This window comes from Tetrao urogallus, assembly GCF_951394365.1.
Source record: "Tetrao urogallus genome assembly, chromosome: 10".
Lineage (NCBI taxonomy): Eukaryota > Metazoa > Chordata > Aves > Galliformes > Phasianidae > Tetrao > Tetrao urogallus.
This window is the reverse complement of record NC_136823.1, coordinates 12160212-12175779: the sequence shown is the minus strand read 5'-3', so window position 1 is coordinate 12175779 and position 15568 is coordinate 12160212. Positions and strand designations below refer to the sequence as shown.

The 15568-nt window shown below is 35.2% G+C and overlaps 1 protein-coding gene across 1 annotated transcript in view; it reads left to right on the top strand.

The window, feature by feature from the left end:
• The window catches only part of CFAP20DC (CFAP20 domain containing), a gene marked incomplete at both ends in the record, with an annotated part of 56488 nt that overhangs the window by 8271 nt on the left and 32649 nt on the right, over positions 1 to 15568 (top strand). Inside the window, 6 exons of the mRNA XM_079540484.1 lie at positions 8102 to 8216; positions 9315 to 9471; positions 12139 to 12303; positions 13836 to 13972; positions 14135 to 14315; positions 14855 to 15001. Of these exons, the coding sequence (XP_079396610.1) occupies positions 8102 to 8216; positions 9315 to 9471; positions 12139 to 12303; positions 13836 to 13972; positions 14135 to 14315; positions 14855 to 15001 (902 nt within the window). The remainder of the gene's footprint in view (positions 1 to 8101; positions 8217 to 9314; positions 9472 to 12138; positions 12304 to 13835; positions 13973 to 14134; positions 14316 to 14854; positions 15002 to 15568) is intronic.

Here is a 15568-nt window from a genome sequence, read left to right as displayed (position 1 = left end):
AAGCTCCTGCAGTGCATCAAATTTAAGGCTGGTACTTATTCCTTGTTCACACGTTTGGGGGTTTATAACACAAAGAGATACTCTTGATTTACCAAATAAGTGAGAACTCAGTTTTAAATTCCAGAACATTCATATTAAGTTTAAAGAAGTTTTCTGTCAAAGTTCAGCTAATTACGTATAGAGGATCCTGCAGATGAAAAGGGCATGAAATGCCTGCACGACTTAGGCATTTGCACCAGCTCCCAGTAAGTTTTATTGCAGGGCTTGTGAACAGTTCAGTAGAATATAGATTGTTACACCTTATTTCCATTTTTCAAACTGTTGTTTTTGAAAATACAGGTTTATTACTTTCAAATCTTCAGTAAGCAGAACTCACTACATTTATATTGCTAATTTATTCACAGACACCATAATAGCTTGAATTGCGAGTTACATGCTATAATAATTAGTCATCCTCTTAGCTTTAGCAAGAAATGTGATAAATTATTCATCTTAGTCTAAGGACCCAGCATGTTTTTAGGTACAGAACAATTAGAAAAATGAATCTTTGTCTTGCAAAGGTTAGACCAGCCTTTCCAAATTAGAAGCAGGACACATGCTAGTTCTACCACATTCTTCTAACTGTATTGAAGTTAATGGAAAAGACTGAAGGTAAACTTCATATAACAAATTCATCTGGTGAGATTATTTGAAATTCTGATGTTTAGCAAGAATGAGGTTTGCTCCTTGAATTTTTTGAGTCAAGCATGAAATACGAAAACACAAACATTCTTAGAATATGTTAAATTCTTTAGCTTACTGCAGAGATTAACTCATATACTTGTAAGTAAACAACTTATTTTTTAATCATTCTTCCAGTCATCACTTTCACTAATGCAACAGCACAGCATGCATGGTATTTTAGGAAATACATTCCAAATGAGCAGTGTTCTACTTGTCAGAGTTGAAAGGATTTGTGCAATTATCATAGAACTGAAAACAAAATGCACAGTCCTAGTTTAAAAATCTGTCACTAGTTACACCAACATTTGTTCTGAAAGAGGGTAGTTGTTTTTCTGCTGCCTAATCAGGATAAAGGCTTTTTCTATTGTTTGAGCTTTTTCTTAAAGCTTGCAAGCATCCAGATTTACTTCCTGCCTGTTGGAAGTATCTGTTTTCCTTGGCTCCCTGAATTTTTTTCAGTAGCATATAGTTCCCATTCTTTTTTCTCCACAATTCTCAATTCCCTGTTACCTAAAGATTTTTGTTCTTGCTGTGCCTCTTAAAAGCTCTTGAGTTCTTAGTTCATCTTTCTCCAGTACCTCAAGACCATCTGGATCTTCGTTAACACCCTTCTCTTCTGTGCCCTTCTTGAGTCCATATCTGAGTACCATTTGGGGGGTAATGCTGGATCTTTCTTTTTCAGCAGCCTGTCTTTCAGTATTTGAACGTGTACCCCCTCTGTGCAGCATGAATCACTTGTTTCTCTGAAAGTTACTGAAAGGGGAATTTGTGATATTTGCATGGCTGAGCAGATAAAGATGGGTACAAAATTGTTTTCTTGGAGAAACTGGTACCGCTTCAGCCAGGGCTCTCTCAGACATTGGAACTGTTTCCCTTCAACAGCTATAGACTGTTTTTAACATACTTATGCAGAAGGTTCTTCCATTGAACCCCTCTCCCTAGTCTTCTGCAACCATAGAACAAGAATATTCTCTAAGCGGTAATTTCTTGTTTCTCCAGTTATTAAAAGGAAGAATTGAAAATGTTTCTTATTTTTTAAGATAAAGAAGATTTAGTTAAAAACCATAGGTTCTAGGTTTGTTTCTAAATGGATACATTTACCACGGCTGGAAAGAAAGAAATGAAGATGGTGGGGCAGAATACACATCCTGAAACACCGAGGAAATCACTCACACCTGGAGATCCAGGTGGCTAAAGAAGTTGAGCATTGTCAATTTTCAGTTATTTTCATGACAGTCTCTTCTATAATAATTTATAAGGAAGTGTATGTTAAAAAACTATCATATCCTGATGTAATTAAATCAGAGAAGACATATTTCTGAACAATACATGAACTTTCAGGTTCTGAATACTTTACAAAGATGGTAAACTGCTGAGAGCAAGAACAGCTTTTATTTATCCACAATACAGGTGGAAGAAATAGCACTCAAATAAGTGTAATTACAAAGGATTGTGAGGTGCATCTTTTCAAATGTCAGCAGCAAAGAAAAACTATGAGCATTCTGACAAGTTAATAGTTTAGGAAGACAGGAAGAAAAAAGTGATAAAGGTCAGTTAGAATGTCCTCTTTTGAGGTTTAAAGAACTACTTGAGTCAATCCCTCAAACTGCCCACCCCTTTTTCTTTTGCAGTTCAAAGAAATGAAGGAGTAATGATTGTTTACCTAAAAAGAAAATTGCTGGCAAAGTTGTGATCTGACATACAGCAGTAGTGATCATAAGTAAGAGCAGAGTGAGGTGCACAGTGATTCAAGGGCTTGCAGCCTTACAGAGTGGTTGTCTCCATGTAGGTCTCACTGTCCCAGTTAATGCTTAAAAGTAATATTTTCCAAGTCATAGGAGGACTCAGTGTGGGAATGAAGAACTGAAGCAGGGAAGTAGGTGACTGCTGAACACGTGTTATTAAGAGCAACAAGGAAAGTGGAAACGTCTATTGTGAGGTGTTTCTAACACTCAAGACTACAGACATTAAGTTTTTGAATGGCAGTATTCCTTCATAGTCCTAAGAAATACCCTGAAGGTAATTATTTTGAGCCGTACTGCAGCGTCTTTGCTTAATTATGTCTTGATCTGTTGGAACTAATGGGAGAGATGTTCTCTTTTGTTAACTTTCAACTTGCTAGGGAGCAAGTCCTTTTCAACTTACCACATAGGTACGTGATTTAGTGAATAGAGTATATCTTAACATGGTGGTAGATTGTGTCTTATGATGTTACAGAAATGTTTGGGTTTTTTTTGTTTGTTTGTTTTTTAAGGCTTAAGATAATGTTAATTATGTGTATTTTGACTATTGGATCAATTTAAGTAACTTCAAGTAAACTAAATCCTGTGTACGTTTGTGTAAGGACAGGCAGCAGCAGATATTTGCTTTAGACCCAAGAACAACAGCAGTTACAACTCAGAAATAAAGAAGGAATCACTTACCTCTTTCCAAGGATCAAGACTCCCTAAACACTCCAAAGCAGACAGTCTCCAATAGACATACTTCTCTTGCAGCTGCTGGGCCTTAAATGCGGTTAGGGAGGGGGTGGACCCAGGGTCACACACATGAATTGCTTCCACCTGTGCTCCCAGGCCTGGCTGCACCCCTTTGCCAGGTGCTCAATCACTGGTTCAGGTCATGACCTAACAGTTGCCATCCAGTTAGTTGGTAGAGTTTGTTGTTCAAAATGTTCAAGTAAAGTAAATAACATGATCTGGTGTGAGCAAGAAAATGTAGTTCTTTTTAAAGGGCAGACTTTTTAGCAGTTCATATAACTTTGTAATTAGAATAAATTGATTAAATGTGATACATTTGTTTATAATTAAGGTATTTATTACATACATATAGCAGGTGTGAATATAACCTTTTCTTTGTAAATATGAAAGGACTGATTGTCTTTCTGAAATAGATAAATTTATGGAATGAAAAAGAAAGTGCAGAGAATAACAGTCAATAAACTGAATAACAGAGACAACAGAATTAGCTACAGGCATAAATAAGTGCATGGTAAGGGTAATTTGTTTCGATTCTGGAAAAAATATTTGCACTGAACTTTCCACTTATTAATACTTATTAGAATGTATACATGTATACTTCATCTATGCTGAGGAAATCAAAAGCTATTTTCTAGAGTTACAGTTTTCTAAATGAATTGATAGAGTTCGCTGTGTTTCAGAAGAACTTCCCATAAACAGAATTTATTATAAAACTGAGAAAAAGCCACACAGATAAGGTGATATCAAAACCAAGATGTTAACATATTAATAGAAGTTCTGTGAACGTGTTAGAAGAATTAATGACCGTTTCAAGAATGTTTTGGTTTGGTTTTCTTGGTTTGTTGGTTTCTTTTGGAATGTATACAGTTCTAAAAGTAATGAAATGAAACTGTCACAACAAATTATTCTCGATCACTGAAAATATCAGCTCATTCTTTCAGTTGGGAAATCGATGGCAAATATGTTGATTATCTTGCTGAAAGAGCTTAGGAGTCTCCAATTCTTCACAATTGCTTATATTTGGAAAGCACTTCTGTTCTAGCAATCAGATTTCCTCATTCTCTTTTAATGAACCTGACACCGATCGTACTGCCATTCTATGGATACTGTTTAAGAAGAGTTTAGTGGGTGGTTTTTTGTTTCCTTATTTCTTTCCAGAAAATGATTACCAACATTGAAAATTTCAGTATATAAAATGAAAGGTGGTTCTTCATAACTTATTCTCTAGGTGTAGGCAGCATGTGACTCTCTTTCATCTCTTGTTTTGTAGATATTTGATTGATTATCAATGTAACTGTTTCAACGACGGCAAAACTCAGTGCTCTGGATTTCAGATGATCAGGCCACCAGTTCAGTAGCTCCAATTTACAAGTATTATGTAAAATAAAACATGAATGAAATAGAAGCTGTCTCTGAAAAAGCAAATTTGAGAATTTGTGACCGTGGCAAATCGCAAAACCATTGATATTCCTTTGCTCTTTCTGTCTCTAAAATGGGATGTTGGTACTACCCAGTATTTATGAAGAACAATCACTTTTATAGACAAGAAGGCTCGAAGATGACTAAAATCTAATATGCTAACATACTAATAGTTAAAATGTACCTGTTTGTTTCCTGCCTGGATTTTGACCAGGATCTGTGGAAATTTCTGTGAATAATAAATTGTATGACAATTGTATGCTTCTTGCATAGCAACGTTAATAAAATACCCACTTTCCTGTTTGGTAAACTTTCAGGTTAAGTCATTTATAAGGAGAAAAAACACTTTCATTTTAAGAACAAGTGAGCCTGATAAATGAAGCATTTCTTCAACAGTCCAATGTCATTTTTTCTAAGTTCATTTTAAGCCTTGAATTGAACATTAACAAATGGTTATAAATGATTATACATACAACAAAGTGAATAGGTAATCTGAGAAGATGAGTTTATCTATACTCTTGGGTAGCTGTTACTATTTACTTGCAATCTGGCTACAGTTACCATTGTGAGGAGAATAGTCAATCAAAGTAGAATATATAAAATAAAATTGAAAATTGAATTGGAAGGTAATTTTACTTTCAAATGATTTGCAAATGTAGATGTTAAGTGTGAAATGAATGCAGTTAATGGCCGTAGCTGGGAGAGTTATGCACCTGCTGATCACAGGAATATTATTATAAATGAGGTTGATTTTCCTGTTGACTACCTCATTTTTCTCAACATGGTCTCATTACTTTTCTATCACGTCTGACCCTTAGATATAAATACTCAAACACAGATGTTGTAAAAATATATTAACTCTTATATGGATTTTTTTTAATATGTCTTTGAAAATCAGGAAGCAATGTAACTGAAGAGTCTGGAAGTTTTACCCCTTCCTGAATAATTTTCTTTACTGTCCCAGCAAATAAATTATTTTATAGAATTTTAAGACCCTCTTCTTTCTTCAGTTTTGCCCCTTCTCCAAATGTTTCACCAGATTTCTACTGTAAAATATAAATATTTTTATTGTTTTAAATTTATTTACTGAAATAAGTTTTAAACTTCTTTAGGTGTGCTTATAACTATATATCTAGGGTTTGCCTCTTCTTTATGGCATTCATGCCATCACAAAAAGCATCTTATTTTAGATTGATGTTTCAGAGCGTGATATAAACATGCATATTTTTATCTAATCATGTTTTTATTGCACTTTGGAATGTAGCTAAGCTGTACATTTACTAATAGCCTTTTTACTGCAAAGGTACCTAATATGTTTCAGGAGGGAGAAAGATAAAAATTTAAAGATATAAAAATAAACTATGACATTTCAACGTATTTCTTGAACTAATATTATGAAGTGAAAAAAAGTTTCTCTTGCCAGTTATTCAGAGCTGTGCATAGTTTAAGTTCGGGTTGGTACTGTTTTGTCATGACATCTTTTATATCAACATTTTCCACTGCAAATAACTGTGTGTTTCAGCAAGAACACTGTTTTTGTTTGGTGCTCCTACAACTGCCTGATTCAACCTAGTTGCTCAGCTAACTGCATAACCAAGACATTAGAGGTGTTTCAAACAACCACTACTGCCATTCTTTGGAATTCTTTGGCACCTCAATTGCACAGCACTTCTGAGCAGCAAGATTGAGAACAGAGTGGAGAGTTTCTGAAAAATGCAGTCCTACACTTTCACCGAAGTGTATAAAAGAAGCGGAGTGATGGATGGAGCTGCGCCTGGATCTGGGGCGCAAGTTTAGCTGTATGGCCAACTTGATGATCTTAGGGGAATTATTTGGCCCCAATTTCATCAAAAGTAAAATCAAGCCCAGAATCCTACCATTGTAAGACACTTTCAGATCTTGTGATGAAAGCACTTTTCAAGAGCTTGATGGTATCATTCATCCATTCATAAATATACATGCAGCTGATACTGAAATCTCCTGTTGATGGCAGTGCTGAGGACGTAATGCTGTACTCTGGCACAGAAATGATATTTCTTTCTTCAAGATGCATTCAGTTTATTTGTGGAACTACTGATCTCTCAAAAGAAACTGCTAGTAGACTCTTCAGTTCTGTTTTGATTCACCAACCAGTCTTATGAGGATGAATAAATCAGAATGGGAGAGTGAAGATCCAGCAAGTTCTGGAAGGCCTCTGGACCTCTTTTACTTTGTGTGATGTTCACAACATTAGTGGGAAAATAGAAGGAACTTCTATGTTTTTATGTAGTAGAACCCTTTGGTATTCACTTAATTGCAATTGTCTTGTACTGAATGATCTCCTTGTTGAAGTCTTGAATTGCCAAAAATGGATGTAAATGTAACACAGCAGAGTGGATGTCTTTCTCACTTGACCCCAGGAATCCTGAGAACATTTCAGAATGTTTATCAGGAAATTTTGGGTGACATTATTTCATTAGTTCAGCAGCAGGTAGTCCTTACTAATTAAAAATATTTTTGTTTAAAAAAGAAAAAGAAGTAATCTACAGGGTACTCTCACAATTTCAATTTAAAGTCTCACAAGCCCAGAATTTAAATCATAATTATGTATGAGTAATTACTTTTTAAAAAAATAATAGTGACAGAAAGTTGTTTACAGTAATTATTTGTCACCTTCTCAGAGGGGCTGCTAATTATAGAGAAATACCCATCTGTTAGAAATGGGGTTGTTCAGAAATACAAGAAAATTTATCGTGATTTCCCCACAGAGACTGCAGCCTTTAAGGTCTGTTATTCAGTATCACAGAGTGATGTTGTGGGCCAGTATCAACGTTCTGCTGCTCTTAGGACTTGAATAAAGCAGAACATAAGCAGTCTCTTTATCAGTTGAATGCAAACCTAGTATTTGTGATCATGGCTGTGGTCTAAATCTATTACAAGTGTTCAATTCAGTGTCCTTAGTGTCATTGTGAGACGACCTGAATAGTGAACGATGCACTTCTGTATTATGTTGTACATGAAGGTGTGTGTCAGAAAGTGAAATGAGCAGACGGTGTTATGTTTAAGAATGACAGGGGCTCTTTTCAGGAAAGGAAAGCAAATAATGTTTTTCTAGTTAGAAGGTGACAGTGTATCCCAAGATAACACAAGCTTAAGGGGAAGAAACAAGTGTGATTATTAAAGGCTGCTGGGTTCTCACTTCAAACAAATTGAATTCTTTCATAGTCTAAAGAGCTATGGAAATCTAGGAAAGAGTGTAGACTGTTGAAATAAAATTAGCATGTAAAGTGATTTTATATATGCAGGAATATCACCACCAAGGTTGAATTTGAGAAAGAAATCTCATTACTCATCTTGTAGAAAGGAATTCTTAAATTCTCTATTTGCTATCACTGACACAAAGGTTCTGCATAAGAAGAATAGGGTTTTTTGTGATTGCTAAAGATACTGGGTTATTGAATTGACAAAGATCCATCCTGTTCTCTCCTGCTTTTATTTTGCAGGATAACTGATTTAGGAAATATTAAAAGAAGATTATATTTATCAACAGTCCACAAGGAGTTGTCTGTAACCCCTCTGCATGCAAAAATTCCTCTGTTTATGATCAGGCGCAAAATAGTAGGTATTTGGGGAGTGTTCCTTTAACTGTGGTTGAGCAGAACTTTTTTATCAGAAGGATTTTATATAAGTCTACAGACCTGTTGAAATTACTGTTTGCTTCAGAGCACAATTGATTCACAGTATGTGTGTGTCCCACGTACTGGATGGTATGAGAGCCACTTAATACTGTTCTCCAAGATTGATACTGTTTGTGTTGTGTTTATCTGTCACTTTTACTGTCTGTTCTGCCTGTGGCCATGTCTCTCATTCTTCTTTATAGTGCTCCTGTTCACACGTACCTTTTCCTGTAGTGACCTTTTATAACATATGCTGGAGCTGCAGCTGTCAATTATAGTTGATGACTACTTTCATGTGCTCCAGGTTTCTCCAGTTTCTAGAATATATAAAACACTATATATCAGCCTGTTGAAAATAAAACAATAGCTGTCACATTCTCCCTGTTGTTTTCTCCCATACCCAGCCAGGGCACATGATAATGCCTGTCAGGATAGAAAACCTGGGAGGTTACCATATAACCTTGTAAGAACTTGAGTCTTGAATACCTCTTTAGAAGAGCTGTTAGAAACACAGGTGAGCATAGCTCTTCTTAAACATCTCAGGCTCTATCTGGAAGACACAAAGCCACAAGAAGACATATTTTGTTAGTTCTCTTTTTAGTATTATTTGCTTTATGCAAAACCTTTTTCCTAGGAATATACTGAATTTTATTGCGGTCCATATCCAGATAGATACTGTAGCTACTCATTTCTGTATTATAAAAACCAACAATATGCAAGTGGAAAATGGTCATTAAACATTTTCCTCATTTTCCTCAGTTGCTTATTTTGAAATAGCTGCAAAATGTGTTGTGGGTGTGGTAGGGAACTGAGCTCACTTGAACTGGCAGTCATTAGGTCATATGTAGTGAGTTACTTACATAGTTGTTGCAAGCACAGAAACATCTTTTTAAATATCAAAATGTTATGCACTGTGGGTCACAGCCTGCAAGGATCTAATACTCCACAAAGGCTTCATTTACTGAGATCTGTACACTAATACACTTCTGCAGTGAATAGTGTTTGGGTTTTATTAAATAATTTTGCTGCTTCTTTCTAGTGGTGCAACTTGTGTATTGATCTGGTAGCATTCACCAGTGAAACATTCAGAGGAGCCATCTTCCAGTCCTTGGATGGAATTATTATTTCAGCTAACTGTAAGCTGAGGAAGATCTTCACGTTAAAATCCAAGCCTCAAGATACAGCTGAAGAAAATGGTGTGTTATAATTGCTTTCTAGTCTTAATCATAACTGTTTATATTATAAAATCAAAAGCTTCCTGGTCTTCAGATTTACAGCTTGAAAAATTATCTGACTACCTGAAAATTAAAGGGACGGGGCAGTGTATTAAATCTGTTCATGTTGGACTTCAGGTGACAAATATATGAATGTTCCTCTGCTTAAGCATCAACTTCGTTAAAAGCATCTTATTGAAGGAATTCTGACAAGATTTATGAAGTAGAGAGCATTTTTTTCCAACAGTGTCTTACTCTGATAGAAGGCAAAGTTTGGGCCAAGAAGAGGGTGTCTGAAAAGAGCATTTGGCTACTGCTGGTTTTCTTTGTTGCACAGTTTCACTGCTGCTGAAGGATTTCTTTTTAAATAATCCAAGACAAAACTTGAACAAAACAGCATCGTGTCAAACTATCGTGAATACCTGTCTGTGATCCTTAGTTCTTTTATCCTGAAGTATCCTTGTTCGTTGGGAAAATAATGATGGTGGTGGACTGAAAAATTAAAGATCGTATTTGTAATAGAGCAAGACAGTGCTCAGAGGATACTGGTCTCCAAAGTAGGTTAGTGGGATCATAATGCTGTATCTTTTTTTTTTTTCCAAGGAAGAGATCTTCATTAATCACTGGAATTTGCAGTAATAGATGAGAAACTGAAAAAGCACAACTGTCATTATTTATTTTAGAAGAAAATAGGTCTAGTTCAGCATTCAGAAATGCAGTTTCACATATTTTGTATCTTTCAAAGGAAACTCCAGAAACAAAGGGCTCTGGTTTCTGAAGGAGAGATGTTTAGCAGGACTGTCAGTGTAACAAAATGTGTCTTGCATTTGGAAGACCTAAACCAGGAAGGGAGAGTAGGTAATCATTGTGATTACTCCATTTTTTTGTTTGTTTGTGAGCTTGGAAAAAATATTAATTCACTAAATGACTACAGAGAAAACTCACTAAATTCTCAGCAGAAGCTGCACTGAGAGGCAGCGCTGGCTTTAATTTAATTTAACTCCATCAGCACATTTTTTTTCTCTTGTCCATTCTAAACAGATTTTGAAGTGAACATAAACGGTCTAAATGAGTTCCAGAATTCCAAAACATAGTTAACATAATGAGTAGACAGCTTTAATGAACTGTATGCATGGTAAAATATTGCACTTTTAATTACTGGATTATCATTTCTATGATTATTACACAGCTGGTGGGCATTAGTATTTTCTGTGTGCTTATGAATTTCCTTCTGTAGGCAAGGCTTCAAATCAGGTTTCAGCTCAAGGTTTGGCTGCATAAAAATAGCACGATTCTTCATACTCAATTACTGAAAAACAATAGAAGTGTTTTTTTTGTTATTAATTACTTTTCAGTTAATTATTTGACAAAGCTTTTTTTCCTATCAGATGGCTGGGACAGTTCAGCTCTGAGTGCAGTGATGGTGTAACTTGTGGTGAGGGTTGAGCTCTTTGCTTTGACCTCCTCAGTGGTGGGAGTAGTGTTCCCAAGGTTAACGTGTTGCTCTTCTGCAGTACTGGTGTATGCTGCGTACTGTATTCCTACAATGATAGCAAGTAGAAAGGAGAAACCACATATACTAAGAAAGTATTTTTGAATGAGATCATTGAAATGGAGAGGGAAGAAGAATTAATCTCCTTTGCCCTGTGGTATTGAGGTATATAAGCTTGATATACACCTCATTTCCGACTTCCATGTAATTCGAAGGTTACACGTGTTTTTTTATTACTATGTATTGTCTCACTGTAGTAAATAATATATGGGCTTGGTGAAACAATAACAGTTAATACTCATCTTGGCTACATAAGTATGACCACTACTGTAATATGACACGAGACAGCTGATTTTTTTCTATCAGATACTCAATTCTTGACTCGTTATTTGTGTTTAGTTTTGGAGTTATACTTTCCTCCTATTCCAGGAAAACTGGCTAACATTCTTTAGCTTATTACAGTCTCATCTCACAGGAACTTGTAAGAATTTGCATCAGTACTTCAGGAAGGGTTCTGACTCTGAAAATGTTATTTTGTACAGAACAACTTTCATAAACTCAGTTTATATTGGTTATCAAAGGGAAAGCAGTAAGATCACGTTCTACCAGTACCTGCTGACACAAGAAGAAATAGGTTGGCAGCTTTTTGGTTTAGTGTAGAATAGTGTATACAAAGTTTGGAATTAAGTCTTGTCCAATTTTTTATTTGCATGTGCAGGACTTTGCTATTTGCTACTCCAGTACCACTGATCTCTGGAGGTGCCTTCCAACCCCTATGATTCTGTGATTCTGTGATACCACTGCCATTTTCAGAAGTTCAGTTTGTCTAAAAATCAGCATATCACAATTAGAATGAAAACTATAATTGTAAAAAAATATTAACAAAATGTATTTTGTGTCTCTGTTTCACTTGTTCATTGACAAATCAAAAAATTTGTTTCACTTGGCTATTCTAGCCATAGGTGGTATTCTTTGGCTAAAATCATAAACAATACTATCTTAAAAATTAAGATGTTTATTCTCTTCAAAATTAAGAATTGTAGCAAATGCTACAAATGATGGTAATCTACAATATATGTTATCTAATTACCTAGAAATGTAAAGCCAATTTTATGCCAGTGTCACCTGAGAGTGAAGACAATTTTTTTTAATTCTAGATACGTGCCTTGTGCCATTTACACCAGGTGAGCCCACAGGTGTTGTACCTCGATCCTGCCAGCTAAATACAGACGTGCCACAAGTTACACAACTGCTGAACTTGGCTAAAATTCACAAGCCAGAAATAAAATGCAGGAGTTCTCCAGTAACAATGCAAGAAACAGGTATTCTGTTGTTTTAAAATACTGCGAATGGGGTCCACACAGCATGCATACAGATAACAGATGTTTGCTGAAAAAGCACGTTATATTTTTCTATTGTCTTCAAATAAAATGTAACGACTCTTAAATTAAACTTATTAAGTACAATAGTGTGAGTGCTGTATCCAAACCACTAGCAGCAAAAAGTTTGTTTGAAGCTAGAAACCTCAACATCCCTGGCCTATGTGAAAATGAAACAAATGAAATGTCTTTAGCTTAAAGATTAACGTTTATTTCTAACCTCATCTTACAAACATGACGTACTTCCAGACATGCGTTTCAAAGTTCACACACCAAGCTTGCTTGAAAATGGAAGCTTTGGTATGTTTAAGTAAATTTCAGTTGGAGGATGGGTTTTTTAGCCACTAAACATTTTGTTTATTTGATATCCAAAAGACCAAATTATTTTTAGTCTCATCCACTTTTAATTACACATATTATTTCATTATGCCATCAACACACTGTTATGTGTTGATGTAGGTAATTAATTGCAGTCAATTAATGTGTTCATAAACAGAAATTTTCATGCAAATCAGATTTTATAATTGGAGCTAACAACATCCCAAGGTAGTCAGCAAATTAAAGAAATTGATGTTGGGTCATCTAATCTTGTGAGATGGCAGCTGTTAGCAGGAACCAAATGTCACATCACAAACAAAGGAAAAAGCTAATGGCAGAAAGTGGCTTCTTTTGTGCTTATTAGCACAGTAATCTACAATATTTGGTGATTAATGTATGATCTTTTTTTCATTTCTGTGTTGGCAATGGAAGTAGAACTTATCTAGAATGAATATTAATCAATTCTATAAAAAGGCTTAAGAAAATCTACAAAATGTGTTTCTACTTGATTTCTCTTTGCTTCATGAAGATGTCTCATCTCAAAAGTAAGGTAGTAATTTAACACTTAAAGTTGTAGCAAGAAAAAAGCCTTCACACATTGCAAGTTTTAATTCTAAATTAATGTGAGGTTACACTAATTTATTTAGCAGCTCTGGGAAGAAGAATCCACTGACAATCATTTTTTATTTTGCAGAGCAGTTGGCATTTTCTTTCCTTGAAAAAATTATAGCAGAAATCTTTTAAATAGTAAAAAATATCAATAAGGACTATTATTTATTTGTTAGAGCTGTTTTTTCTTACTGCTACAGGTTAGATTTCCATTCAATTTCTACAGAAATCATTTAAGTTTTCTTGTGTGTTTCAATGTAGCCTCTTTTTAAACAGAACTTTAAAGCAAGGAGATTAGAAATATGTCTGTATAATGGACCAAAAGTTTCTTGCTTGTATGTTGACACTCTTCCATAAAATGCTTATTTGCTTAAAGTAAAAAGATAGTGAACTTTTGAGTACAAATTCCTGGGGATTGTGCTATAAAGGAACATAATTTTTATGTATGTCTAGGACTGATAACTCTTTCATTTCTGTTGATTTTAAAGTTATTAATATTTATTCTAAGTACTGTAATATATTTTTAAAACTGATTGTTCTTTACTTAGCTCGCTTGGTTAATAGAAGACAAGGCAATAAGAACAGCAGTAAAACTCAGGATGTGTCACATATTGCATTTGGATCAAAGATCCTTGGACCACCTCCATCTTCAAACAGAAGAGTCAGCACAAGGGTATCTGCAGAGGTAAGACTTACGTTGCAACAAAACTTTTCCTCTTCTACCAAAGAAGAGATTGACCAGTAAGAAGGAGGAGACTTACACCCAAAACATATTTCAGAATTGATGTGAGGCTGCATCATATGTATGCGTGTGTGTCAATATTTTTTTCTGATGGTGTCTTTCAAGGTAACGAAGACTCTGGGTAGCAAAAGTAATAGATCATACCAACTTCAAAGTTCAGGAAAAAGAAGTGAATCCCTACAAAACACTGAGAGACTGGAGGTGTCGTTCTCACCATGCAATGATTTTTTAGGTCAAGGAGATAAAAGAAATACTCACCAAGCAGCTAAAGATGTTCATCAGAATGGTAAGAGTCTAAAGGGAACAATATGTAATGAACTCACAAATGGCCAAATTTTTTTCAGGATTCTGACTTCAGAATGTAAGACTTAATTCTCAGTTTTACTAATCCTTTACTACCCAGTTAATTTACTGAATACATTTATGAGAAATTATGGCTTATTCTCCTATATGGTCTTGAAAAAATGCTCGTTCTCTGACGGTTTTGTAAGCATTTTGAACCAAGGACCACCACCTGCTGACAATAGCTGCAGGGTAAACATATTCCTGTCTACCTCATGCTGTGCATGTAAGGGGCTAGTGCAGTGATTCTTGATAACTTTGCAGGTTTTGCAAGACTGTTTTGTGTACTTCTGTATTTTGCCCTTCTGTACATAGTGCTAAATTTTGACTTTGTCTGTCATATTCCTGCTGCCCCACAAATTCCCGTGCTGTTCAGAACATATTTGTATCCCAGAGCAATGCCCTGTACGCTGTTCTTCCATACCTCAAGTAGGAAAAGCATACGTGTTCACAGGTATTTGATACATCTGGCTTGTATTTCAGATTCTGCAATTCAGACTCAGAATACCTCTGAGAATGGAAGAACAGATTTTCAGCTCCCCTCACCACAAGATCCATCAACAGACAAGAACAGTCATAGAAGATTATGTCTAAAAAATGCAGACAAAGACACATGGGAGATAATCACTGATATGTTGCTAATTTTATGTTATTTTACATCTCAGTTCTGTGTGGGTCAGAGGACTATTTGTTGTAAATTTCAAAGGCCTCAGAAGCAGTTCACATAAAATAAAAATGTATGTGCTGTAGGGATTATGGAAATCAAATACCCTGCAACAAAAGTGCTTCTGAGCACTGATAAAGATTTGTAGGATTAAGCAGAGTACCAGTGCATGAATGGATGAAAAAGAAAAATTCCATGCTTTCTTTATTAAAGGGAAAGAACTAAAAATATTTTTTTCTTTAAATCTCTATTAAATTTAACACTAAAGACCCCAAACATTGAATGTTTACTTTTTTCTTATTATTTCTGGATGTTCTGATGAACTTCCCATAGGCAAATCATTCATTAAAAAAAATCTGCTATCCTCTGTTCTGAACTTCTCAAGAGATGACAGTGGAAAAATGGTAGGCATTCTTTGAGGAAAAGTTCACAGGGAAAGGGGAAAAAAGCACGACACAAAATATGAGGGCCCTACTAATGTTAAATAAAATTACACCATACAACATTTGCATAAAATACTGTACAAATCCTTT